General features: G+C 46.2%; 1 protein-coding gene across 1 annotated transcript; it reads left to right on the forward strand.

The window, feature by feature from the left end:
• Positions 1 to 4,277: 4,277 nt before the first annotated feature.
• Positions 4,278 to 27,374, forward strand: Prox2 (prospero homeobox 2). The gene is made up of 5 exons (XM_052185412.1): positions 4,278 to 4,404; positions 16,931 to 18,402; positions 23,079 to 23,186; positions 24,879 to 25,073; positions 25,478 to 27,374. Exons 2-5 carry the CDS (start codon positions 17,113 to 17,115, stop codon positions 25,661 to 25,663), a joined length of 1,779 nt encoding a protein of 592 aa, XP_052041372.1. The 5' UTR covers positions 4,278 to 4,404; positions 16,931 to 17,112; the 3' UTR covers positions 25,664 to 27,374.
• The last annotated feature ends 300 nt before the right edge of the window (positions 27,375 to 27,674 follow it).

Raw genomic sequence — 27,674 nt, forward strand, 5'->3', positions numbered from 1 at the left:
CCACTACTCTCTCTCTCTCTCTCTCTCTCTCTCTCTCTCTCTGCCTTTCTCTACCACTAACTCCCACCCTCTACCCTGAAAAAACTCTATTTGATACCATGCCTGTGTGTGTGTGGTCCCTCAGGGGGAAGAGGTGCCTGGACAAGGGCCTGCCTGGGCACCCCCTTCCCCCACACTGCTGTGCCACACTCTTTTTAAGCCCCTTCACGTGGGATGGGAGTTAAGGGGTAGTAGAGGCAGAGAGAGGGAGAGAGCAGAGAAGCAGAGGCAGGCCATGAGCTCATGGAGAGAGGAGAGGAGAGCCCAAGAGGGGCAAGAGAGAGGCTGAGTGTGAGAGAGGTGAGAGAGTAAGAGGGAGAGGAGGGGCTAAGTAGCCCTTTTTATAGTAGGCCGGGCCTACCTGGCTGTTGCCAGGTAATGGTGGTGTGGAGAATCCTTAGACAGAATCCTAACATTACCCTTATCCCACCTTATTTGCTTGCTCTTAAATCCCTAGGCCTTTAACCCTGACTTCCTAACAGAAGTATTCCATGAGCTTCAGTTGAATAAATATCAAATCAATCTATGAGTGAATGAACGAACCACTTAGTGCCGTTGGTTTCTTTTACTTGAGTTATTTTGCCTAATTCTCAAAACCTTCACAAAGCCTCCACTCACCAAACCCTGGATACAATGGCACTGGAATCTTGGAGCATTGGGCAGAATCTCTGACTAGAAATAGAGAAGCCATCCGTTCCCAGCTGCTGCTCACTGGGCCTGTAATGCCCTTCATCTGGTTCGTTCCAAAGCTTCCTTAGCAGGTTTAAGTCTCCACTTTCACTCTCTCCATTCGGCCTTTACACTTCTGTTAAAGACCGCGGTGCAGAGCTAATCCTGTCACTCCCCTGCTTAAAATCTTCCAGTTGCAACTGCCTGACTATAAAGCCCAGACTCCTCAGCACCTGATAATCCGACTTCTGAGCTTCGTCCTCATTTTCACAGATGCTGAACATTGTCCATAATTCCCTGCTGGCCATCTGCTCCACCTCACCCCTCGTTCCCCATGTCTGTGTGGGCTGCTCCTTCCTACTTATCTAGGGGCTTTTTCATTCCCCTTTAAATCTCTTCCTGAAACCTGTCCTATTCCTCTCTGGCAAAGTGAGCAGGTACTTTGTGCTTCCAAAGTAGTGTGTCTCTATCACTACAGTGCATTGCTACTGTGATGACTTGCTTAGAACTGTCTTGGAGCTGGAGAGATGGCTCAGTGCTTAAGAGCATTCATTACTCTTCCAGAGGCCCAGAGTTCTGTTCCTGGCACCACATGAGGTGGCTTACAAGCACCTTTATCTCAGATTCCAGGGGATCAAACTCCTCTGGCTCCATGGGCACCTGCACATCCTCCCCCCTCCAACAGACACACAAAATTAAAAATAATAAAATTAACAAAACAAAACCAACAAACCTGTCACTTCTATTGACTAATCAGGAGGGGAACAAAGAAGAAATGACTCTCTTTCTACATTGTGTGCTCGAAGCTCGCCACTAAGTAACTGAGGAATGGCTACATACTCCCGTGCTCACAACACTTTTTGAGGAATCCAAGACTAGCCAGGAGATACATCTATCTCTAGCTGCTGAGGTTGCTGCTAACATTTCTTGGTTGCCTAATCCTTTTGTTTTGTGCTGGGGGTTGGACATGGCACTTCCTGCATGCTAAGTTCTGACACTCCAGCCTCCCTCTCATAGTTACATAATTTTTTTCATGGTTCCTATTATTTATTTTTGAGATTCTTTCTAAGGTTTAGAAGCTCAAGCTGAGGTATAATATGGCAAGCATATCTCCTGGAGTTTTATTGATCACCCAAATTCATCTTTGATTTTATAGTCTTGGGCTGGGCATGTTCACGCATGCTTATAATCTAAGAATTAAGAAGATCCAAGTAGGAGAGTGATAAACTCAAGGCCAGTTGGGGCAATGTATCAGGATCCTTTCTCAAAAAAGAGAGTAGACTGGGAAGACAGTAGACCGTTTACCAAAGCCTAGCGTGTCTAATACCTTAGGTTTAATCCCCAGGACTGCAGAAAATGTTTTTTTAATCCATACGAAAACCTTTGTATGAAATCTATAGTGATAAATAGCATTCAAAGTCCTCCTTCGAGAATAAAGGTTGAAATTGATTTCCTTGAGATTAACCCATGAGCTTCCACTCTCTGCAAGGTGCAATCCTATAAGCTAGGACATTCTCCTAGTTTGGAGTCTCTCTAAGCACAGCATTTAGCTGCGGTTCTCATAACTGTAATTTTGCTATAATTTTGAATTTGTATTACGAATCATAAATGTCTGTGCTTTCCAATGGTCTTGGATGACTCTGTGAGAGGGTTGTTCAGGTTCCAAAGAGTCACAACCCACAGGCTGAGATCCACTGGCCTACAGGGACAGGCACCCATGGAAACAAGTGCTAGCAGGATCCAGGGTTCTGAGTTCAAGTTTCCACTACAGCCTCAATATTGCATACGCATACACATAATTTTTTGTTCTAAGTTTTTTATATTTAAAAAATTTTAAATATCTACACTTCCTTTTTTAAAAAAGATTTATTTATTTAAAGATTTATTTATTTATTATATGTAAGTACACTATAGCTGTTTTCAGACACACCAGAAGAGGACATCAGATCTCATTACAGATGGCTGTAAGTCACCATGTGGTTGTGGTTGCTGGGATTTGAACTCAGGACCTTAGAACAGCAGTCAGTGCTCTTAACCGCTGAGTCATCTCTCCAGTCCCCAATATCTACACTTTCAAACAACACAAAAATTTTGTGATCTTTAGATAGGATTAACTAGTTCTATGAATGGGAAACAGCTCAGTGGTAAGTTCACCTTGAATAATTCACAAAACATTTTTTTTGTTTGTTTGTTTTTCTGAGACAGAGTTTCTCTGTATAGCCCTGGCTTTCCTGGAACTCACTCTGTAGACCAGGCTGGCCTTGAACTCAGAAACCCACCTACCTCTGCCTCCCAGAGTGCTGGGATTACAGGCGTGCGCCACCACTGCCCGGCTACACACAACGTTCTTTCTCTTTACCTTAAGTCCTCTAATATCTCTGTATATGGTCTGAACCACACCTTCACACCTTTACATATATATATATTATATATATGCATATATACCTTTACATATATATGTGTGTGTATATATATATACATATATATATATGTGTGTGTGTGTATGTGTGTGTGTCTATATGAATAGTACTGGATGGGACTATATAGCCTATCCTTCCAAATCTAGGCTCCTTTAAAATATGGACTATAGCCTGTATAGGATCACTGTGTATACCAATGGTACCCAGATTTCATCTGTTGATATATGCAGTTATAACTTAAAACAATGAATAGATTTATCTATAGTGAAAGCCCACATCCTTTGTGGGGAGGGAGCTTTTTTTTTTACTATAATAGAAATGGAATTGCAGTCCTTGTACCACTCTGTGACCGATTTTTTCACTCTGCGTTATGTTTTGAGGATTACTTCATGTTGATAAGATGAGCGAGAGTGCACTGATTTTTCTCTCTCTTTTACGCTTTAAAAGTTTAATTTAGGGATGGAACTCGGGACTTCTGAAGAGCAGCAGATGCTCTTAACTGTGGAGTTATCGTTAACAGCCTGGTGCACTGACTTTCACTGCTGAACTTTACAACACTCATTTCACTTCCCAGAATGAAGTGGAGAAGATGGAAAATTCTGGGTGATGTTTTGGATGTAGGCCGGTTCTCCTCAACTCCATCAGAGCCGGGGCCCATCAACAACCAGCCAGTGTTCCAACTTCTACTGCTGGGGCAGGCCTCACATCCTGCTCTTCGTGAGATCCGAGGTGTGAGATATTGGTGTTAGATAGAATTCAGACCCCGGAGATTGCTGGAGGGGTCTGAAGAAAGATGGTCACTTTGGAGGTGTCTCACAGCAGAACTTGGAGGCAGAGGTCTGCAGCTGACAAAGAGCAGTGAGGGACGCTTAGCAATCCACTCCAAACCTTCAAAGGGCTCTGAAAATTCTTAGCAAAGATGGAAAAGAAGGCATTTCAAGAAACCCTGTGAGCGGGGCTCTCAGAGAACCTGATTTGCCATGGAGGTGGGAAATGACAGGGGTCAGCCAACCAGCTCGGGGGCTCCAATTTGCATATTCATAAGGCCCCCCATGCTGGTTGGCTGTGCTAAGCAGCCCACTGGGCCCCAGTAGGGTTGGGTCTGTCAGATAGTGACTTGCATTGAGAAGGGACAGGAGGCTCCCCTCACCAGCCACAGCACCTGGCTGACTTGGGGGAGGAAGAAAGGAAACCAAAATCACTTCCTGACCCTCACCCAGCCTGCCCAGGCTGGTGAAGACACTAATGGAGATCAGGCCTCACTGAGGACTTCTCAGTAAGTAATGCCATCCCTTCCACTTGCCTTGCTACGGTCCGTTATTATTATTATTATTATTATTATTATTATTATTATTATTATTAATTGTTGAATGCTTATTATGAACCTTTTTCTTTCTTTTCTTTTTTTCTTTTTCTTTCTTTCTCTCTCTCTCTCTCTCTCTCTCTCTCTCTCTTTTTTTTTTTTTGGTTTTTCGAAACAGGGTTTCTCTGTGTAGCCCTGGCTGTCCTGGAACTCACTCTGTAGACCAGGCTGGCCTTATTATGAACCTTTTCAAATATTAACTTATTGTATCACATTTGCTTTATTTTTTGAGGGGTGAAATATTTTCAAGTGAATTCTAGTCACTGAGTTTACTTCCTCAAACTATGCCATATCCAATATCTGGGACAAATTGAAGCTCCTCTTTCCTTAGGGTCTCACACCATCTTTTTGATGATCACATCTCCATTTCAGAAAAATGGAACTGAAAGAAAGTGCCGGCTCCAGGGCCAATTCCTGAGGGCAGAGCCCAGACCCCTACTTCTATCCCAGATTCCCGTATGTCTCCCACACAGCCGCACAAAGCATCTCTGATGTCCAGAGGTATCGTCGTAGGTCGTATCTTTCACATGCCGCTCTGGCTCTGTGGGCTCCTGTAAAGTGAGACATGCCACGGCGACCCAGGGTCTATGGTGCGTGTATCAGTTTCCAGGGAAATAACAAAAGGCAGGACAGACGTGCTCCCCCAGCTAAGTTTATCTGTATGTAATGTCCTTCTCCCTCCTGTGACAAATGGGGTGGTTAAGATTTTCCTTTATGGGATCTAGGTGTTAGAAGATTATAGTTTTTGTATATGCTTATTTTTTTGTGCCCTTATCGCTCAGATAAAATGTCAGCGATTCCTCCCCCCTTTCCGTTTTGTTAATGGTCAGTGTTTGTAAGACTTGGAAACTGCTGTATCAGTTGCTCCTTAAGCCCATATGGGTGCCACAGTTCTGTGGCTATGGGGGTCTCTGAACCGCCACAGAAAGAGAAGAGACTGCAATGGAAGAGGCACCTATTCCCAGCCCCGGCCCTAGACATGACTGACTACATGGTATCCTGAGGAGTCACAGCTTTAGGAGACTGACTACGGTCAACCCTGTTTTACAGACAAAACAAAACAACAACAAAAAACAGGCAGGAAGAAAGGACTTGCATAAGGTCACGAAAGAGTTAACCATTCTGATGTAAGCCCAGGAGCCTAGATTGCTCTAAAAATCAGGGTCAACAGGACTTCAGGCCGCCAGGACTTCTCACTTAGTTGAATCAATTCCTGCCTGTGGAGAGGGCTGTGCAGATGAGGCCCGGAGGTAGGAACCCCATTCCTACCATCAGTGCATGCAATTTGGAGTGAGGACACCGCCAAGGGCATCTCACTGTGGAGAATGACAGAGATGAGGTTATGAATGAAAACACCTCAGTACAGCCAGAAGGCACCGCAGGACTTTGAGATGTGCTACCCTGAGCAGGTCTTATGTCGTCAGCTACCGTTAGCTGTGCCTGGTATTTGGCTATTTAGGTGAGAGGTTTGTTAGGCAGACAGGTGAAGAAAACAGACATTCATGTAAGTGTGGTCGAAGGGCGATTATCATGAGTCAGTCACCAATGGAGAAGAGTGATTTTCATGAATCAATCACCAATGGAGGAGGGCGATTATCATGAGTCAATCACCAATGGAGGAGGGGTCCTTTGGTCTTCTGCCATGTGAATGGGGTAAGACACTTTGCTCCATATTTCTCAGAATGCAATCGTGATTGGCAACTGACAAGACACAAGGCTAGACCAGTTAAAATATAATGGAGTCAAGGGAAGGAACGAGCAAAAGCAAGTCCTAATTTGTTCTAACAGGAATCTGGCAGGAGCTTCATCAAGGAAATAAGAATAAACTTCTTTGTATAAATTTGAATCTCACTTCAGCGACAGTCATGGGAATGAGTTAGCATCTCTCGGGCTTCCCAAGATGCCCTTCACCCAAGGGATCCCCGGAACCCATCTGCTTTTCCAGTTGGTTCCCATGTCCTGGTTGGAATATGCTGTGGCTTAAAGCTGCTCTACCACAGAAGGGAGACACAGCCTGAGAGGAGCCGCCCAAGCCTGAGCTGGCCCCCTGAGCAGCCATCCCGTCCCCCAGCTTGGGCAGAGCTCTGGGAGCTCGCCAGGAATATCTGAAAGATGAGCAGACTCCCCGAGGGGCCCTGGGCTGGAGTATAGGGGAGCAACTGCAGCACTCAAGACTCCAGATGCTCCTTTGCACAGCCTGCCCAGGGGTCCCCAGCACATCAGCTGCGGGGAAATGCACACCGCCTCTCTTTTATCTACCACTCCCTTGACATTCAACCTCAGCTACATTCTTCACTTCTTAGCTACAAAATCCTGTGTTCATTTCCCACTATTTCACAAATTGCTTCACTAATTCTCTCCTTCCACCATGTAGATCCTGGGGATAAACTCAGGTCATCAGGCTTGGTAGCCGCCTTTACCTTCTGAGCTATCTGACCAACCCTTATTCGTATTTTTGAGATAAGGATGGTGCTACTCACTGTTAGTCCAGGCTGGCCTCAAACTCACTGTCTTTTATTTAGCCGTCTGAGTGCTGGGATTAAAGGTGTAAACACCCATGCCCAGATTTTGTTTTCTTTTCTTTTTTTTTTAAAGATTTATTTATTTTATGTATATGAGTACACTGTAGCTGTCTTCAGACACACCAGAAAAGGGTGTCAGATCCCATTACAGATGGTTGTGAGCCACCATGTGGTTGCTGGGATTTGAACTCAGGACCTCAGGAAGAGCAGTCAGTGCTCTTAACCGCTGAGCCATCTCTCCAGCCCTTTATTGTGTTTTCAATATCTAATTTTCTCTTAACCTCCAAGCTATTATAAAATAGTATTATATAAACTCTGCTCCAAGTATAATTTTTTAAATGGTTACATCAGATACTGTCATGCTTATAAAGTCAACCTATTCCCTTGCTTTAAATTAATATGGGATTAATTTTCATCTTTGACATACATTCATAGAATTCATCATAATTTTCTTTTAACTTTGTATGCATAAAATCATTCAAAGTAAAAATGTTCTAAAGTTTCTTTTTGACTTATGCAAGTGTGTATGTGTGTATGTCTAACTGTACAGTGTGCATGCATATGTGTATGTATGTTTACATGTATGTGGGTACATGTTTGTGTGTGGTTTCATGTGCATGTGGAAGTCATAGGTTGATGCTGACTGTTTTCTTCGGTTGCTACCCACAGTATGTAACATAACGAATTTGGTTGGTCTAGCTAGCCAGCTTGCTTGGGGTGTCTAATCTCTGCCTCTTGAACCCTGGGATTCCACGTGAGCTGCCACACCCACCTGGCACTTATGAGGGTTCTGGGGAAATGAACTTTGATCTTCATGCTTGAGTAGCAAGCTCTTCAACCACAGAGCTACTCACCAGCCCCAGATTTCTTCATATATGCCGCATAGTTACCTAAAAATATATGATGAAGGTTAAGGAAAACAAAAGAAGCACAGTTGATGAGATAATCTGTGTTGCACGTGTGCACAGCTTGGGTTTGACCTAAGGAAGGCAGTAAGGCAGTGAAGAAATGTCAAACATAGGACATCTAGAATTGGGCGGGTTGAGCTCCTGGATGGAGCCGCTGCAGCATCCCCAGAGGCTTAGCATGCTTATGCAATCCATCGGAACAGAGGGGTTGGCTTACTGCATTCAGCTGAAAAATGAGGGCAGGTTACTACGGACAGACAAACAACGAGGTGGCGCTTCTGGTACACAGCTGAACAAGGGGAAGGTTTAGCTAATCTTGGAAGGAGCCAGCTGTGAACATCTGGAAGGAGGAGGTGACAGTGAAATTTTCTGCACATACTGTCAACATTTGCACTCCAGAGCAAGCTTTGCCACCCCCTTGAGGCTTACCCAGGGGAGGCTTTGCCACTCCCATGGGACTGGGGTATTGGGGTCCTCGGTATGGTTGTACCCAGGTCAACAATACATATTCACTCAGGATTTCATGCCTTAAAATTTCACCCATCAAAGTGACAAAGATTTAAATGACATTGTCAGTTGAGTTGCTGAGGAAGTAGAGGTGGCAGGTTCTTTGATAGAGACATGTTAACAGAGAAAATTGAGAGCTGATTAAAAGTATACACACACAGCTGGGCAGTGGTGGCACACGCCTGTAGTCCCAGCACTCTGGGAGGCAGAGGCAGGCGGATTTCTGAGTTCGAGGCCAGCCTGGTCTACAGAGTGAGTTCCAGGACAGCCAGGGCTACACAGAGAAACCCTGTCTCGAAAAAAAAATCAAAAAAAAAAGTATACACACACATACATGCACTTGCACACACATGTGCATTTATACACAAAAGTAGCAAACACTTGGACACATTTTTTTTTCAAGACAGGGTTTCTCTGTGTAGCCCTGACTGTATGAAACTCACTCTGTAGACCAGGGTGGCCTCAAACTCAGAAATCCACCTGCGTCTACCTCCCAAGTGCTGGGATTAAAGGCATGTGCCACCACTGCCCCAGCACTTGGACACATTATAAAATTTCAACCAAGTTAGAGTAAAGGCTTAAAAGTTTCCCTCCACTCCTCAGTTCCTCTTGGTCTGCTGGTAAATTTCTGGGGGGCAGTTGGGTAAAAAGTATGAAAGTTTAATAGATATTTAGTTTTTGATACAGTATTACTACTTCTAGAAATGTATCAAAATTAGTAAATAGAGCCAGGTGTGGTAGCACAGGACTGTAATCCCAGCACTTGGGAGGCAGAGGCAGGTGGATTTCTGAGTTCGAGGCCAGACTGGTCTACAGAGCGAGTTCCAGGACAGCCAGGGCTATACAGAGAAACCCTGTCTTGAAAAACAAAACAAAACAAAAAAAAACCCCAAACAAACAAAAAAACCTAGTAAATAGAGGGACCAGAGCATGCTCAGCACTTAAGAGCACTTGAGATCTAGGTTTGGTTTCCAACACACATAGCAGCTCACGTCTGTAACAGCAGTTCCACGGGATCTACTGGCCTCTTCTGACCAGGCACCAGGCATATATATAGTGCACAAAACAAACAAACAAACAAACAAATCCACTCAGGCCCAAAAAATAAAATAAATCAATCTAAAAATAAAAACGATTTGAAGGTGAGCACGGTGGCTCAGGACTTTAATCCCATTACTTGGGAGGCCATCCAGGACTGCATAGTAAGGCACTGTCTCAAACAAACACACACGTGAAGTTCTCAACCATACATGTGTGAATGCTAAGGCTTGTATTGTTCATAATAGGATAGTTAACACTTCCGTGTAATCAGTATGGGTTGGGAGCTGTTCTAAAACAAGCCAGTGTTAGGTCACAGAATCCTGAAAAACTTCTCAGAAGTTAGGGTTTTCCCCAGCAGACAAATGGGAAAGTTGTAAGTTCTCACAGCTAGTGAAATGGCTTGGAGGGCATCAATGCTTACACTGTACTGAGACCAAAATGCACATTGTACTTCAATGCTAGCAAAAGGCAGGAAGGAGTTTAGCTACAAAGAGAGAGCTGTTTTGTTTTATTTTCAAGACAGAGTCTCCTTATGTAGTCCTAGCTGTCCTAAAACTCACGAAGTAGACCAGGCTGTCCTTGAACTCACAAAGATTCACCTGCTATAAAGGTATGGGCCACTACGTGTGACTAAGAGAGAACTTTACCTTATAATATTTATTATCATATATAATAGCTATAATTACTGTCATCTTTCATGGGCATGAAAGAAAAAATGGGAGACTACAGAATTTATCTGTAATAATATTTTAATTTTCAAAATGACACTATTATAAGAAATTATGTAAAATTCTATGCACACAGGGAAAGAAATTTGGGTGAAAGCAATGCACACCACAATGGTCACGGCGATTCTCTGAGAGAAGACATTAGAGGGCTTTTGTTTTCTTCCTAATACATTTCTGTGTTTGGGAAGTAAGCTGATCCCCTGTTGTTCTCCTGATCTCAGGAGAGCAATGGAGCCGTTTCTGAGTCTGTGACTATTACAGCGCTGCCCATGTCACTGCATATGGGAGCACTGCCAGTGAACTTTCAAAGATCATCAGTGCTTTGTCCATGCTCAGCCAGACAGAGGCTCAGGGCAGTGTGCCGACCTCTGCACAGAGGCCCCTGCTTTCTCAGTATGCAGAGCTCTTCTGTTTCCATGACCGTCCTGCAAACGTGGCTGTAAACATGTCTAGACATCTGACCATGTGGAGTCTAAGCGGAGTTTCAGTTTTCAGTCTCAAAGTATTTCTGTTCCTTGTTGCCTCATTAACAAACTCGAGCCTTGGGCACTCACTGCCAAGCCCGATGATCGAAAAAGAGATCTGGCAAAAGGCCATGTATATGTATGCATGTGTGTGTATATGTGTGCATGTGTGTATGTGTGTATGTGTGTATATATGTATGCATATGTGTGTGCATGTGTGTGTATGTGTGCATGTGTGTATGTGTGTGTATGTGTGTATGTGTGTGTATATGTGTACATGTGTGTATGTGTGTGTATGTGTGTATGTGTGTATATATGTGCATGTGTGTATGTGTGTATGTGTGTATGTGTGTATATATGTGCATGTGTGTGTATGTGTGCATGTGTGTATGTGTGTGTATATGTGTATATATGTGTGCATGTGTATGTGTGTATATGTGTGCATGTGTGTGTATGTGTGTGTACTCAGTGGATCCATCTACTTGTCTTCATCTTTCTGCTAATTTTCCAAGTCATCTATTTTCAAATTTTTTAATTAAACATTTCTTTAGAGACAGAGTTTCACATATAGGCCTGGGCTAGCCTGGTACTCATTATGTAGACCAGGATGGCCTGCCTCTGCCTCCCACATGTTGAGACTAAAGGCTTGCTTTGTTCATCACAGGGTTCTGGGGTAGATGCTTAAGGGAACTGAAATAAAGGACAGCAATCCTTTGGGTTGCTGAGGGACTGGTTCCAAACACGCCAACCCCAGCTGTCAGATTACATACAATGCCTAGAACAATATGAACACCTCGTGGAGAGTTGTTAAACTGTACTGTTTAGGGAATAATGAAAAGAAAAAACTTTACATGTTCAATATAAATTCAGTTTGTCTTGAGCTAGAGTCTCTTGTAGTCCAGACTGCATTCAGACTCACTAAGTACCTGAGGATAGACTCTAGCTCCTTAGCTTCCTGCCTCGATGTCCCCAAGTACCAAGATTGCCAGTGTGACTCTCTTCTCCTGGCCTTGGATGCTTTTTAAATTTTTATTATTTCTAATTGGCAATTGGGTGTGTATGCACACAAGTGCGTGTGTATGCATATGAGACCAGGTTTGTGGTTACATCCTCATGACTGCAGGTTCCCACGGAGGCCAGAGCCATTAAATCTTTGGAGCTGACATTATAGGTGTTTGTGAGCCAGCTGATATGGCTGCTGGGAACAAAACTCAGGTCCTCTGCAAGAGCAGGGCTCTCAACGCCTAAGTTATCTCCTCAGGCCCTGTCAGACACCTTCTCAAAAGGACGATTTCAATCCAGGTGATTGAATCTATGGATGTGGAGCATGAGGATTTGCAGAGCCACACTGAGAAGATGAAGAGACTGATTACCCAGCATCCATTTGATGAAAACTGGCGATCAGGCTCTCCTGGAGGTGCAAAGAGGGAGCTCGAAACCTATATGGAAGAGAGTTGATGTTTTTAGAGACACAATTTGTGTTGTAAGTTTCTAAAAGGCCAGGGGAAAGAGTAGGAGCAGAAGGACCAATTCACCCAAAGACAAGGAAAGTGATGGCTATGACTGCTCAAGAGCAGAGGCCGGCACCCTGGAGCCACATTCACAGGAAGCTGAGACAGCTGACAGTCGGTGGGAAGCCAGGGATGCTTTGACTCCATGGACAGACATAACACACCCACGTTTTAGAAAATTAATGCCAGCCGTGCAGTGGTGGCGCACGCCTGTAATCCCAGCACTCTGGGAGGCAGAGGCAGAGGGATTTCTGAGTTCGAGGCTAGCCTGGTCTACAGAGTGAGTTCCAGGACAGCCAGGGCTACACAGAGAAACCCTGTCTTGAAAAACCAAATCCAAAAAGAAAGAAAGAAAGAAAAGAAAAGAAAGAAAGAAAAGAACAAAAAGAAAATTAATGCCATGGTTAACATCACCGAGAAAGCAGCATCAACCACAAGGGAACTTACAGCACACACCTGACCACATGACACCCTCCCATGTGCTGCGAGGGTAAGCTAAGCCATTCTCTTCACATATGAAAGAGAGCTCACCTCCTTACTGCCCAAGAAGGTGACTCTAGTCAGTATTCATACATTTAAATTAAAAATTATTATTATTATTATTATTTTGGTTTTTCAAGACAGGATATCTCTGTGTAGCCCTGGCTGTCCTGGAACTCACTCTGTAGACCAGATTAGCCTTGAGCTCAGAAATCTGCCTGCCTCTGTCTCCCCAGTGCTGGGATCAAAGGTGTGCGCCACCCCGCCCGGCCAGAGTTCACTTCTTCATAGCTTTATCAGGCAGGCTCTCAACTGCCACTGCCTGTAACTCTAGCTCCAGGAGCTCAAAAGCCCTCTCCTGACTTGTGAATGCACACATGTGCATGCACACAGACTAGCACACACCTTCACACACACACACACATATACACACACTCATGCACACACTCATGTGCACATATACACATTCATACATACTCATGCATACACACTCACACACACACTCACATTCACACACACATATACTCACAACACACTCATGCACACACTCATGTGCATACACACATTCATACATACTCATGCATACACACACTCACACACATACTCACACACATTCACACACACATATACTCACACACACACACACTCATGCACACACTCATGTGTACATGCACATTCATACATACTCATGCATACACACACATACTCACACACATTCACACACACATATACTCACACACATTCACACACACATATACTCACACACACACACTCATATGAACATACACACATTCATACATACTCATGCATACATACACTCACACACACACACACACTCACATATACTCACACACGCACAAGTACATATGCACTTGTGCATAAATGTAACATGTGCACACACATAACTAGAAAGAAGGTAAACATTTAAAATTTTTCATATATATATTATAATATTCATGGTCAAATTGTCAAATTATCACAAGTTAAGGAACTTTTCTCTCTTCAACAAGGGCAAACATTTATTATTACAATTGTAACAATAATGAAGTTTTCAGTCTGTCTTAGTTTTTCAAGTCATCTATTTTTATTATATTTATTTTGTTGGCTGGGCGGTGGTGGCGCACGCCTGTAATCCCAGCACTCTGGGAGGCAGAGGCAGGAGGATTTCTGAGTTCAAGGCCAACCTGGTCTACTGAGTAAGTTCCAGGACAGCCAGAGCTACACAGAAAAACCCTGTCTCGAAAAAAACTATATTATATATATATATATTTTTTTCTGAGACAGGGTTTCTCTGTGTAGCCCTGGCTGCTCTAGTACTTGCTCTGTAGACCAGGCTAGCTTCAAACTCATAGAGATCTGCCAGCCTCTGCCTCTTAAGTGCTGGAATCAAAGGTGCGCACAACCACACCTGGCTATTTTTAATTTTTTTTTTTTTTGGTTTTTTTTTGGATTTTTTTTTTTTTTTTGAGGCAGGGTTTCTCTATATAGCCCTGACTGTCCTGGAACTCACTCTGTAGACCAGGCTGGCCTCGAACTCAGAAATCCGCCTGCCTCTGCCTCCCAGGGTGCTGGGATTACAGGTATGTGCCACCACTGCCCGGCTATTTTTAATTTTTTTTATTAGGGCTGGAGAGATGGCTCAGTGGTTAAGAGCAATCACTGCTCTTCCAGAGGTCCTGAGTTCAATTTTCAGCAACCATATAGTGGCTCAGAACCATCTATACCCTCTTCTGGTATGTCTGAAGACAGTGACAGTGTACTCACATACCTAAATAAATCTTTAATTTTGTTTTAATTAAAAATATTTTTGAGCCGGGCGGTGGTGGCGCACGCCTGTAATATATAATATATATATTATATATATATATTATATATATATATATATATATATATATATATATATATTTTTTTTTTTTTTTTTTTTTTGAGGGCTGAAGAGATGGCTCAGAGATTAAGAGCGCTGACTGCTCTTCTGAAGGTCTTGAGTTCAGGCCCCAGCAACCACATGGTGGCTCACAACCACCATGATGAGATCTCTGACGCCCTCTTCTGGTGTGACTGAAGACAGCTACAGTGTACTTACCTATAATAATAAATACATCTTAAAAAAAATATTTTTGAGACAGGGTCTCACTGTGTAGCCCCTGGATAACTCACTACATAGTGGGACTAAAGGCTTGAGCTATCATACCTGGCTATTTAATAATTTACGAATGTCTTATTCAAAATGAAAATCCCCTAATTAATCTGACCCACGAGCCCAGCTTTCTCTCAGTGGTATATTTCCCCACGATGCCACTGCCCTCTGCTCCTTTGCAGAGCATGGGGAACTTGAGTGTCTCTGCCAGTCTTCCGGAAGCCTGGGGTGGCGGCTGAAGCCAGGGGCAGATATCACTGGCAGCCTGCAAACAACAGAAGAGCCCGCCTCAGGGGAATAGGAGGCAGAAATAAGGCAGCTCTCCACTGTCGACAGTGTGTGTGTGTGTGTGTGTGTGTGTGTGTGTTTGTGTGCGCATGCGCGCTTGTGTTTATCCAACTCGGACCTCACTGATTCAGCTAAACTGGCTGGCCAGCCAGGCCCTCCAAATCCTCCTGTCTCTGCCTCCCCATTGGTGGGATTACAGGTCCACAGCACCAAACCTGGGTTTGATGCGGGGGCTGGGAGCCCTCATGCTCGTGTGCGGAGTACTTTGCTGCTCACACCTCTTCAGCTCCTTCAGCCAGTATTTGGTTCAAGAGGGGCAAACAAAGGTGGAAATCTGTAGAAGGGAAATCCATTTATCTCCTGTAGAAAATGGTGATTCCGCTTAATGGACAGAGAAACCAATCAAACAGAGGGGGCTGAAGTGCGGCTGGGGTCAGAAGATTCTGGTAACCAGGAGCTGCTCTTGACATCACAAAGCCCAAGTTTACTTGTCTACAAAAGAGGGAAAAGAATCCAGAAACCAGATCGGCGTGAGACGCAGTGAGCTGCCATGTGGGAAGGCTTGGCAGTTCTGAGCGCTTGTGCTCTCGTCTGTCCTGCCTCTGTTAGAAACCTCCTTGGCCGACTCTGGGTGGGCAGAGCACTTCCGAGTGCCTTTCCCAAGATACCTCTCTTCTTACGTCTTCTCCCAGTTTCTGCTCTTTATGTGATTTCTTCATAGGAGGCCTCATAACCTCAGAGCAGGTTTCTGCTTCCCTTCCTAGCCCCACAGTTTCCTGAGAGCAGACTTCTGGTCTTACTCACTGCAGCCCTTCCACTGCAGAGGCCTGACCCACGCAGGTGTTCCATACGTAGCAGCTGAATAGACAGTTAAGCTAACAGTGCATCATCTGGCTTCAAAGATGCAGGCCAGCATTGCAGGAAAATATCAATCACTCTCAAACTTGTTTCAAATAGGATTCTTGGGTTCAGGTGTGTGGTAGCTCTCAGTACTTGGGCTCCTGAAGCAGCAGATTTCCAGGTCAAGGCTAGCACAGAGAGACACTGTTTCAAAACCCAAACAAATCTGGGGATGTAGCTCTGCTGGTAAGAGTGCTCACATGTCATCTCTGCATGCAGGAGATAGAGGCAGGGGGATCAGAAGTTCAGGTTCACTCTGAGCTACATAGTAAGTTCAAGGCTACCTTGGGCTACAGGAGACCCAGTCTGGGGTGGGGAGTTCTTGGCCCACTACCAGGGCCCTATTTATTCTAACGAAACCAATGGACTTTGCTATTTTAAAGGAGCACCCAGGTGGCTCTGTAGCTCTCACTCATTGTGGGTCTGACCAGGCTTAGTTTGACTTCAACCTGCCTCTTGCCAGTTGTGTATGGATGGTGTAGCCAAGTAACCTCTCCATGGCTCAGAGCCCGGGGATGTTGGGTAAGTTGTTCAGTTGGCCCCGTCATCATCCTTTGTCATTGTGTGGACACAGGGTCTCCTTGTGTGGCATTCTCTGGCTGTCCCAGAACTCATTATGTAGCCCAGACTGGCTCTGACTCACAGAGATCCGTCTGCCTCTCCCTCATGAGGGCTGGGATTAAATGTGTGCAGCACCACACCCTGCTATCATTATTTAGCATTCTGCCCAAACAGATATTCTTCCCCAAGAAGTTTTCTGGAAGCTTCTCATAGTGAGGCCCCAGTGAACATGGCGTAGTTAGTTGGGAATGCAGAATCTCTGCCCTGTTCCTGATTGGCTGAATTGAAACCCGTACTTGATCAAGCTTCCAAAGTGATTCCTTTGCCTATTCAAGTTTGAAAAGCATAGCTCAAACTGATATCTATAGTTTTCTTCTTGTCTTTGGCCTCAGGAGTCTGCCCCAGAGGGTCCATCATTCTGGTCTTCCTGAATCTCAGAAGCAGTTGATTCTCACCCTCCTGCGAGTGAAGAAGACCTTTCAACACGGTGTGGCCCACCTCCCGCTGCTCAATTTAGCAGGACTCTCAAAGGCTCCTTCTGGAAGCACCGTATGAGCATCCGGAGAGGCAAGAGATGGATCCACCTGCTGTCTTGCTTCCTCCTCAGTCTCAGAGCTGCACCCACCTGGCAGAAGAAATCTGCATGGAACAGGAGAGGAGGCCATCCACCGTAGAGGTGGGCGGAGACTCCTTTCCTAGTGGTCAGGTGCCCAGCTCCAGCCTCACTGATGCTGATTGGTTTTGGGATGAGCATATCCAGGCAAAGAGGGCCAGAGTAGAGACCATTGTCCGAGGCATGTGTCTCTCTCCTAGTTCGTTGGTGTCAGGCAGAGCCAGGGAGCGCTCACTCTGTCCAGAAAAGGTCCGGGAGCGGAAGAGAAAGCAGAGCCTTCCTATGCACCAAGGTCCCCTGAAACCTAGCCCTGCCCGGGATCGAGGGCCCAAGAAGCGGGGAACCCGGGTGAAAGAACAGCTTCATCTGCTGAAGCAACAGCTAAGACGTTTGCAGGAGCATGTCCTCCAGGCCGCTGAGCCCAGAGCCCCAGCGCAGAGCCCCGGAGGCACTGAGCAGAAAAGCTCCCCGAGGGCCAAGCCGAGGAGCGGCTTCCCTTCTAGTGCGTGGACCGTGGAGCACAAACCTCACCCGAGTTCTAGCAAGGACATCTGCGGAGCAGTAAAGCCTGGAGCAGCTGAGGTCCCACAGCAGGCAGAGGAGCCTAAGCTCTGTCCTTCTGGCCCTCGGGCATTGGTGGAGACTCTGAAGAAAGAACTGAGCAGGGCTGTGTCCCACGCTGTGGACTCCGTATTACAACAGGTGCTACTTGATCCGCAGGGCCATCTCACGCAGCAGGATCGAAGCTGCCCGCGGCCAACATCAGAGGGCAGAAGCCAGCCTTCGCCTCCAGGGGGAAGTGCCTATAAGGACCCACTTGCTCTTGCCACCCTGCCCAGAAAGGTCCAGCCACAAGCGGGGGTTCCCTCGGGCAATTCAACACTGCCTAGGCCTCTAGATTCTTTCTCCTGTCCTATCTCTCCAAGAGAAGTCCCCAGATCATATCAGAGTCCCCTACCAAATTGTCCCTTGACAACTGTACCTTCCCACATCTGGGAAAATCAGATTCTTAGGCAGCTTCTGGGTCGTGGGCCCGATGGCCATTGGAGCAGCAGCCCTCCCCAGGATGCGTCCCCTCAAAGTCACACCTCCCCAGAGTCTGGCCAGCAACCGTGGGGGCTGAGCCAGCAGCAGCGCCCCCTGTCTTTCACCCCGGTCCACCTGGAGAGCCAACCTCTCCTACCGCCTGTGAAGATGGAGCAGGGCACGCTGCAGGGCCTGGCTGACTCATTTCCTTTCTCTTCCATCCACATATCCTTTACTGGTCATGGATGTGTCGTGGTCCCCGCCCAGAGGAACAGGAAACCAGAATGTGAGGAGGGAGGGGGCGTGTCGCAGTTATACAGGGAATGACTTTAACTTCCCCGTGGTTCTTGGTTTGTTTTGTTCACAGGGGCTCACTTTAGACCAGGTTGGCCCCGATCCTGGCAGTTCTAGAACTACAACCTCCAAAGTGGTGGGCTTGGAAGCATGAGCTACGGTGCCTGGCTTTTTAGGTTCTCCTTAATATGCTGATGGGGGCCCCCTTTCTCGAGCCTCGAAGCCTATTAATTTCATAACCAAGGGGAAACTGTATTCTAGGATTGGAGTATCTCAGGACGATTCATTTACTTTATGCCCATCAGAGTCTGCGGTAGTCGACCTGCTTGCTCCTTTGGGTCTGAAATGGTTTTGTTTTGCTCACTTTAAACTCAAATGGGCTTCCAAAAATAAGAGAAACACCCCGCGGAAGAAAGAACTCTATATAATTGGGCTACCAGCTGTCCATTCTCCCAGGCAGAGACGGTCAAAGGGCGACCTCATTTGAGGTCTGACCTCCCCAACCTCATAGTCCTCCACACAGAAGGTCTGCACAGTTCTCTGGTAGTCGTGATGAATACATAAGGGTCCAAGAACCAAGGGCTGAAAGGGAATTCCCTCAGAGAATCGATGCTCCCCGCTCCCACCCTCCGAGCAGCTGGAAGGGCGGAGGCCTTCTGGGGCGGTGGTGGTGTGGCCTTTGATCCCAGCACTTGGGAGGCAGAAGCAGGCAGAGTCTGAGGACAGCCTGATCTACAGAGTGAATTCCTGGACAGCCAGGAATATTCAGAGACCTTATCTCTGAAAAACAACAACAACAACAACAACAACAACAAAAGAGGAGGCAGGGACTGCAGCTGAAAGGCTGGGCACAGAAAAGACTTTCCTTGGGGAACCCCATGCCATCTAAGCTGGCCTGTAGCTTTCCCCCACTTTTCTTCCTTTGTATTGTCCCCCCCCCCAAGATAGTACCTCTGGATATCCTGGATCTTAATCTGTAGGTCAGGCTGGCCCCAAACTCAGAGACCCACCTGCTCCCAAGAGCTGGTATTAAAGGTGCGTTCTATCACACCCCAGCTCCCACTCAGTGTTTCCCTTAATAATCCTCGGCATATTGGTTTTTGTTGTTCTTTTTTGAGACAGGGTTTCTCTGTGCGGTCCTTGCTCTCCTGGAACTCTACAGACCAACCTGGCTTCAAGCTCAGAGGTGCACCTGTCCCTGTCTCCCGTCTGGCTGCAGGAATTAAGGGCGTGCCCCACCACCACCCACCTGGAAGTTTAAACTAGAAAAATAGGAAGCTTGGTTAGTTTCTTAACTGTGAGACTTCACAGAGCCTTTACTGTGTTCAAGTCAGAGGCGAAGCTTCTAGAAAATATAGGAAGCCGGAACTCTTAAGAGCTAAAGAACCTTCCAACCAGCATTTAGAATTAGTGTACCTGAAAGCACATTTTGGATTGCCTTTTTTTTTTTTTTAAAGCAAGCTGTGGGTAGAGAGCCTCTCAGTGGCTTTGTGAAGCCCAGCCTTCAGGTTCATATCGCTGAAGTTGTAAACAAACCTTTATGCCTAGCAGCTGGCTACAAGTCCCTAATGCCTGGGGGCCAGGCCCAGTCATTGTTTCATAAGTGCTATGTGCGCCCCCTGCTGGTTCATAGCTGGTTCACAACTGGTGTCATAGACTGGACACTCCAAAGCCCAGGCTTCCCTGAAGGCTAGAAAACCCTAAAAGCAATGCTAAAAATCACTTTATTCTCCACCATTCCATCTATGGGATTAAGAATATCCTGTATACTGATTGGGTATAGAAAATGCTACCTGTCTGAGCCTTTGGTAAGATACTACTGGCTTACACTCCCTATTGAAAGACCCTCCTTAAAAGACTAATTTCTTGGGAATGGGTAGCTGGCTCTCTGGGCAAGAGGGTTCACTCCTCAAGTATGGGGCCTAAGCTGGAATCTCCAGCACCCACGTAACAAAGCCAGGCACAGCTGCCCATGCCTGTAACCCAGTGACTAGTCAGGTTGATCCTGCTTGAGAGCTTGCTGGCTAGCTAGCCTAGCAGAAATGCTGAGTTTCTGATTCAATGAGAGATCCTCAACCTCCACAGAAGACAGCCTTCAATTTGCCAATATTTGTAGGCACCTATGTGTGCTTGTCCCTGCTTGGTGAAGGAGGACGAGGCTAGGGTTTGGGGGCCGATCCTAAGACAGCCCTAGCTCCAGTGTGGTTGCAACCATTCCTTCCCTGAATACGCTGCCTGGAGTATGCACTCTGCTTTCTATGGGCCACGAAAGCCACAGGAAGTGGAAGTGTGCAGTGCCCATGCATCCCTCGCAGCCGGGCAGGATAATAATGATGGCAGTGTTTAGCGAGGGCTTTCTCTGTGACACGTGGATCACAAACATGATCACCATCACACCACACCACACTCTAAAAGCCCTAAGATCAAAACAAATATTTTTGGTGGTGCAACTCACTAGACGCTATTTATAGACTTTCTCCCATTTAGCACCCTCCCCCGCTCCCCCCCCCCACCGCTGCCACCCCATGGCCACATTAGCCTTTTATAAAATAACAGAAATTCTGAACTCAACTCCACTTGGCCCAGAGTCTCAGATAAGGGCTATGGCTGAGGAGCAGGTATCTGACAGGCAAGGGCAAGGAGCAGACTAACTTGTCCAAGGTCACAAAACAGGCAAATGATGCAGGTTTCAAACCCAGGATCTGGTGGCCACGCACGAGGGTTTTTTGTTTGTTTGAGACAGTACTTGTCTCTGTGTAGCCCTGGCTGTCCTGTAACTTGCTCCGAAGGCCAGGCTTTGAACTCACAGATATACACCTCTGCCTTCCAAGTGCTGGGACTAAAGGCTTGGGCCACCACTGCCCAGCTCAAATTCTAACCACTATTTAACTACACTTTAGAAAGGAGCCCGAAAGAAGTGAAGTGACTTGCCCAACTCACACAGCTAACACGTGGACAAATCAGTAGCACCATAACGTAGGAAATTTGGGTTCCTAAATCTAGATTTTCAGTTTTTATGAACCAATGGGTTAGGGGAAGAAGGGGCAGGGTCTTCTAACAGACAGACTAGTCACCTGAGCCAGCTACATTCTGTGGATTTTTCATCCTGGGACCACTGTCCTACAACTACAATGAATGGATGCGATACCCAAGGTTACTCTGTAGAATGTTCCTTAGCAGCCTTAGGACCATCCCTGCATACACTAGACATTCACATGCACTAGGGGGTAGCCCGACAGAACCCCTGCTAGAGTTAAAAGGAAGCAAACTGTCTTTGGGGAAGAGGTGGCCCTGAAGTATAACTTCCCATAAGTATATAGTAGTGTTGACCATCCACTCACTCCTCTAATGTGCATTTATTGAACCTCTGCTACATTCCCGGCACTGGGAAGGGTAAGTAGAGCATGCAGAGATAAGATCAAGCCCTTGCCCTCAGGGAGCTCACAGCCTTAGAGGGGAGACAACGTCCATAGTAATTGAGTTTAATGTCACAATAGAGTTTTGTACAGGGAGCCTGCGAGCTCTGGCTGAGCACAAACTAATTCTGAAAGGAAAGGTAGGTATCATGGGGGACCCAACCTTGGAGCTGTGGCTCAGGAGACAAGGGCAAGTTCTGCCATGTGCTAGGTATGGCAAACACAGCCCAGGGCACAGATTTCTCAGGAGAGCAGGAGCACGATGGGACCTGACATCTGTCTGGCTAGATGTCTACTGGCTCACACTTCCCAAGGCCAGAATGGAAGTCACAAAGTCACTTCTCTCTTATTTATAGAATATTGAGTGGAAGAAAGTCTCTACCTAAAGTTTCCAAGTGGCTTGTCTGTGGCAGAGCTGTCTTCTCCCAGCCCATTCTGAGAAAGCACCCAGGCTACAGAACCTGTGCCAGGGCTAATCAAGCCATGAGGTGTGACTTTTACACCCCATGACACTTGAGAACCGAGCAACAGGAAGATGGGATGGCTTCTGGCTTATCTCATCAGCTTCCAGATAAAGAAATTACAGAAATGCCCCGTCTGTCAAGGAAAAAACTAAGATAGAAACCACAGGGAATAGACAATCATTACTTGGATAATCTGGTAAAAAAATTTTTTTTTCTGAGACAGAGTTTCTCTGTGTAGCCCTGGCTGTCCTGGAACTCACTCTGTAGACCAGGCTGGCCTCAAACTCAGAAATCCACCTGCCTCTGCCTTCCAAGTGCTGGGACTATAAAGGCATGCGCCACCATCACCCGGCTTGATAATCTGGTAAACTTATTTGATGAACAGGTTATTTTATTAACTTTTTTTTTTGGAGACAAGGTCTCTAGATGCCCTTGAACTTCTTCTGATCTGCCTGCCTCTACCTCCTAATTACTGGAATTACATGTGTACATCACCACAGTTTAAAACAGGCTCGACAGTCTTGGTAGTTCTAGTAATCCATGCTGCTTCCAGTCACAAGGGCTGCTTTCCTTGGGCAGGAATCCCTGCTTCTTAGGCCACGGCACTCAGTAGGGCTGGTGCTTGCCACATGTCTTGCAGAAACGTTCCCCATGTTTGTGGAGATGCCACTGGCACAGGGTGCAAGCTCGTGTTTTAAAAATGCTCTTTTCCTTGACACCAAAACACATCCAGGAAGGCCTAAGTCCTGGACACCTGAAGAAGGCCAAACTAATGTTTTTCTTCACAAGGTACCCCAGCTCCAGCCTCCTGAGAGCTTATTTCCCTGATGTCCAGGTAAAGTCACACATTGTGCTGCAGCCTCTGTCTGACTCCTCAGGGGCTGCGTGTTGTTCCCAGTGTGAGGCAAGTCCTAGGTCTTCATGCGCCCTTCATGGTACTGCCTGCCTCTACCTCCTAATTACTGGAATTACATGTGTACATCACCACATTTTAAAACAACAACAACAACAACAAAAAAGTAAACCTCCTGATTTTATTGTCATAATAACAGAATTGGCTTAGAGTGGATCATTTCCCCCTTTTACTGTCTCCCCTTGGAAATGCTCGCCTCTCCTCACACCAGACCTGGCGGAGCTCTGCAGCCAGGCTTAGCAGATGCAATCTCCAGTTCTAAGACTGCCTGAAAAAAAAATCCTGGGATTTCCTTGCCCTAGGAAAGAGTGGGCTTCACAATGCCTAAGCTGTCGGGCAGGTGACAATCCCAGAAGTAAATGGAAGTTTAGGCAGAGGAGGAAAGTGATGGCAGCAAGTGGACTCTGGTCTCGGAATTACTTTTTGGTGGAGCCCTTAGATAAGGAATGAAGGAGGCTAGAGGGGTGGCTCAGGGGTTAGGAGCACTTGCTGCTGCTCCTGGGAGCACCCCCATGGCAGCTCACAACCATCCCTAACTCCAGTACAGGAGGAGCTAATGCCTCTCCTGGTCTCTGTAGGCACTACATGCCATGTGTGCCACACATACATACATGCAGGTTTAGTCATATACATACAAATAAATAAATCTTTAAAAAACAACTGAGGGTTAAACCCAGGGCCTTGGGCATAGTATGCAAGAGCTCCACCACCTATAGGCTCAGTCCAAATATTTTTTTTTTATTTTATTTTAAGAAAAAGAATGTGAACCAGATGGTGGTGGTAGTGCATGCCTTTAATCCCAGTGCTCAGGAGGCAGAGGCAGGCAGATCTCTGAGTTTGAGGCTAGCCTGGTCTACAAGAGTGAGTTCCAGGACAGCCAGGGCTATCCAGAGAAAACTTGACTGGGAAAAAAAGAGGGGGGGGGAGAGAGGGAGGCGAGGAAATATCTAACATGTAGGGGCTAAGGCTGTAGCTCAGTGGCACAGCACGAGTCTAGTGTGTATAAAGACATGGGTTTGAACCCTACTCAAAATATAAGTCATCATCAGACTTACATCCAGACTGCTGTGTCTCAAAACGGAGTAGAAATGCATACAGATCAAGTGCAACCGTAAGGAAAGTCAAACCGAATGTAAGAGCCAAACACTGCTGACCCACAGGCAGTTTCTGAGACCCACTACTCTTAAGTTGTGAGGTAAGGGCACTTGGGATACCTCAGACCAGTCTCTGCGATCCCCATGGTAAACACTGATTCACATTTCCATTTGTTCTGAAACTCCAGTTGTCAGGGGACCTCTCCCTGATCCACATCCTTACCGTCCCCCTTGACCAGTTGCCCCTCTGGGCTCTAAGGGACAAACCCAAAGTCATGCTTAGCCACATGAACAAAAGCCTAAAAATCCTCTTATAGACATAACATCTATTTTCCAGTAAACCCTGGATTTTTTTGGGTTTGCACGGGATTGGCCGATACCCGTGGCTTCTTTTTCTGAAGGAAAAATGGTTAGTGCTTGAGACCAATTCACATTAATCTCGCACTGAAGTGGACACTGGCAGTTCTGACTCTGAGCACGCCGTGGCAAACATCTGACTTGATGAACCCTTTGTTCACAGTTCAACCGCTGCATCACCTCCCAGATGATCAAGTGGTTCAGCAACTTTCGTGAATTTTATTACATCCAGATGGAGAAGTATGCCCGGCAAGCTCTTTCAGATGGTGTCACAAACGCCCAGGCGCTGGCAGTACTCCGAGACTCGGAGCTTTTTCGAGTTCTCAATACACACTATAACAAGGGGAATGACATAGAGGTAAGACATGCACTGGGTCCCACAGATCTACGATGTGTGCTCTCAGAATGGCTGGCAGATGGCAGGCATAAGCTTGAGGACAGCCTTTCTCACGACAGGGCTAAGGAAGAGAAACTTCAAATCTCTCACTTCGAAGTTATTAAAACACCCAGCTGGTGGAACCAACAAGTCCTCAAAGACTCTAATACCCGCTCCCAAGACTGTCTCCCTAGATGGTCACTTAAGGTCTGTGTTCCACTAGGGAACAGGGCAGTCCTAGGCTGCAGAACCCAGGGTAGCAGGGCAGGGATACTCTGAATCAGCAGCAGGGAGCAACAGCTAGCAGCAGTCAGTGGGCTCTCCATGGTGCCAGCACTTCCAAGCTCATTTCTTTTCTTTTCTTGGGGGTGTTTTTGGGGCTGCAGGTCCCAGACTGCTTCTTGGAAATTGCCACCTTGACATTACAGGAGTTCTTCAGGGCTGTCTTGGCAGGGAAAGATTCAGATCCTTCCTGGAAGAAACCCATTTACAAAATCATTTCAAAACTGGACAGTGATATCCCAGAGATACTCAAATCATCCAACTATCCCCCAGGACTGTTTCCAAGTTAAGATCAAACACAATGAAGGCAAGTATGATGGCACAGGCCTGGGATTCCAAGGTGAGAGAGAGGTGGGGGCAGGGGGATCAGCCTTGGCTGCAAAGACAAGATCAAACAAAATGAGCAGACAGGCTCAGGGTGGCCTACGTTTGGTCATAAATGGCAGTTTAGCTGTAGTCACATAAGAGCACAAGAGGAGCCCCGCCCACAGGCACAACTGCCATATTGAATCATCAGAGACTTAACCACAGTGCATCAACTAAGTCTATCAGTGTGTTTGTAGTCTATTGGGAAAGGAACACAAGTTTGGAATCAGCAGACTTAAAAGTCATTAAGTGCTGTGACACTGATTAATTCCCTGGTAGTTCTGCAACTCTGGAAGGAGATTTATAGCCAAGTGGTGGTGGTAAACAGGTTTAACCCCTGCACTGGAGAGGCCAGCCTGGTCTACAGAGTGAGTTCCAGGACAGCCAGGGCTATACAGAGAAACTCTACCTTGAAAAAAAAAAAAAAAAACCCAAGAAATTTTGGACTGTGGGTAGTTCACTGATCTTTACACCAGGGTATGGGATTGGTTAGGACTGTGGAGGAACCAGAGGCTGGGTACGCTGGACTCATGCTGCCACTCAGCATCTCCAACAGGAAAACCCATCCCAGCAGGGCACCTGCCGGGCGGCACTGCCGTCTGACCAGGCTGGCACTCAGGAGTGTGTCATCACCCAGGGCATTCACTCTTGGCTTCCCCGGTCAGCACTGCGGCTGCAGCTTGCATCTGTCTGCTGGAGCACTGGGTCAGCTAGCAGTCCTGACAGTCCTACCTATGTACCTGACCTATGTACCGGTGCCCCAACTGCCTATGCATACAAAAATATATATAAATAAAAACGGAACTTCATGATGAGAAAGCCAGAAAGGGCCTTGGGGACCATCTGGTCTACCTTGTTTACCCTGTGGAGGAAACTCTACAGGGCTCACAGGCCATGGATGACAGGGCTGGACAAAGGCAGAAATGGAGATTTTCCTACTCCAAAATGATTACAGTCTATGACTGAACTCGCACAGATGAACAGATGACATCCATAGTCCCCCTCGGGTCCAACACAATTGTGATAGACTCTGAGCACCTAGACAAGGCACCCACATAGTGGAACAACTGTCTTCTAGTCAGAACCACGCCTGTAAGCACTGCTGAAGGTGGGCAGGGTGGAAAATACTTCAGGTTCCACAGTGCTAACTGAGGGGCAACTGTGCCTACAGTAGCTCCCTTCCCTGCTATCAACCTAGAACAAGTTCCCCATCTGGCTCCCCTACCTTTGTGACTTGATGGATGGTGGTGTTGGCTATTGCTGGACCTGTCAGACTATCAATATGAGCAAAGTCTTTCCTCTGAGTTTTCTGTTCAATAGTGGAGAGAAGAAACAAAACATACTTAAGCAAATCTAATCTTTATAGATTACTTAAGGTTTTGGGGCATTTGTTTTACTAGCTGTTGATCCTAGTGCCTCCTTCCCTCTTAGTAAGTATATGTTCTATCATTGACTTCCATTGAACTCTACTCCCAGTTAAGAATTGTGTGTGTGGTCTTTTGAGAGAGGGTCTATGTAGTCTTAGAAATATGTAGAACAGGTTGTCCTCAAATTCCCAGAGATCTGCTTGTCTTTGCCTCCAGAGTGCTGGGATTAAAGTTACATACCAGCACACCTGGGGCAAGTCTTATTTGAAATGCCCCTCAATAAACCTAATTATATACAAGTACTGCTCTCATTTATTACTGTGTTCACAAGGTTCCCCCTTCATCAAAACCAAAGAATTTGCCAAACTTAAGGTTTGAATACTCACAAGCACAGAGTAGCCCGTGCAAAGGCATCAGTTGTTTGGAAACAAATAGCTTTCCAGAGCAATATTACACACCTACTAAGACATTCATAGAGGACAGCTCCATAAGCTGGTATGACTGCCCTGTCCCAAACCTGGGCTCCATTAGCTTGTCTTAAAAACTTGAGCCAGGCCATCTCCAGGGC

The sequence above is a fragment of the Apodemus sylvaticus genome, chromosome 6 (assembly GCF_947179515.1).
Source record: "Apodemus sylvaticus chromosome 6, mApoSyl1.1, whole genome shotgun sequence".
NCBI classification, from domain to species: Eukaryota; Metazoa; Chordata; class Mammalia; order Rodentia; family Muridae; genus Apodemus; species Apodemus sylvaticus.

What these genes read in the sequence shown, in the direction of transcription:
- Prox2 (XM_052185412.1), top strand. Translation starts at nt 17,113, where the DNA reads ATGGATCCACCTGCTGTCTTGCTTCCTCCTCAGTCTCAGAGCTGCACC. An exon ending in TTCCTTTCTCTTCCATCCAC is followed by an intron (nt 18,403 to 23,078) that starts ATATCCTTTACT and finishes ACACCAAAACAC; the next exon opens with ATCCAGGAAGGCCTAAGTCC. An exon ending in ACAAGGGGAATGACATAGAG is followed by an intron (nt 25,074 to 25,477) that starts GTAAGACATGCA and finishes TTGGGGCTGCAG; the next exon opens with GTCCCAGACTGCTTCTTGGA.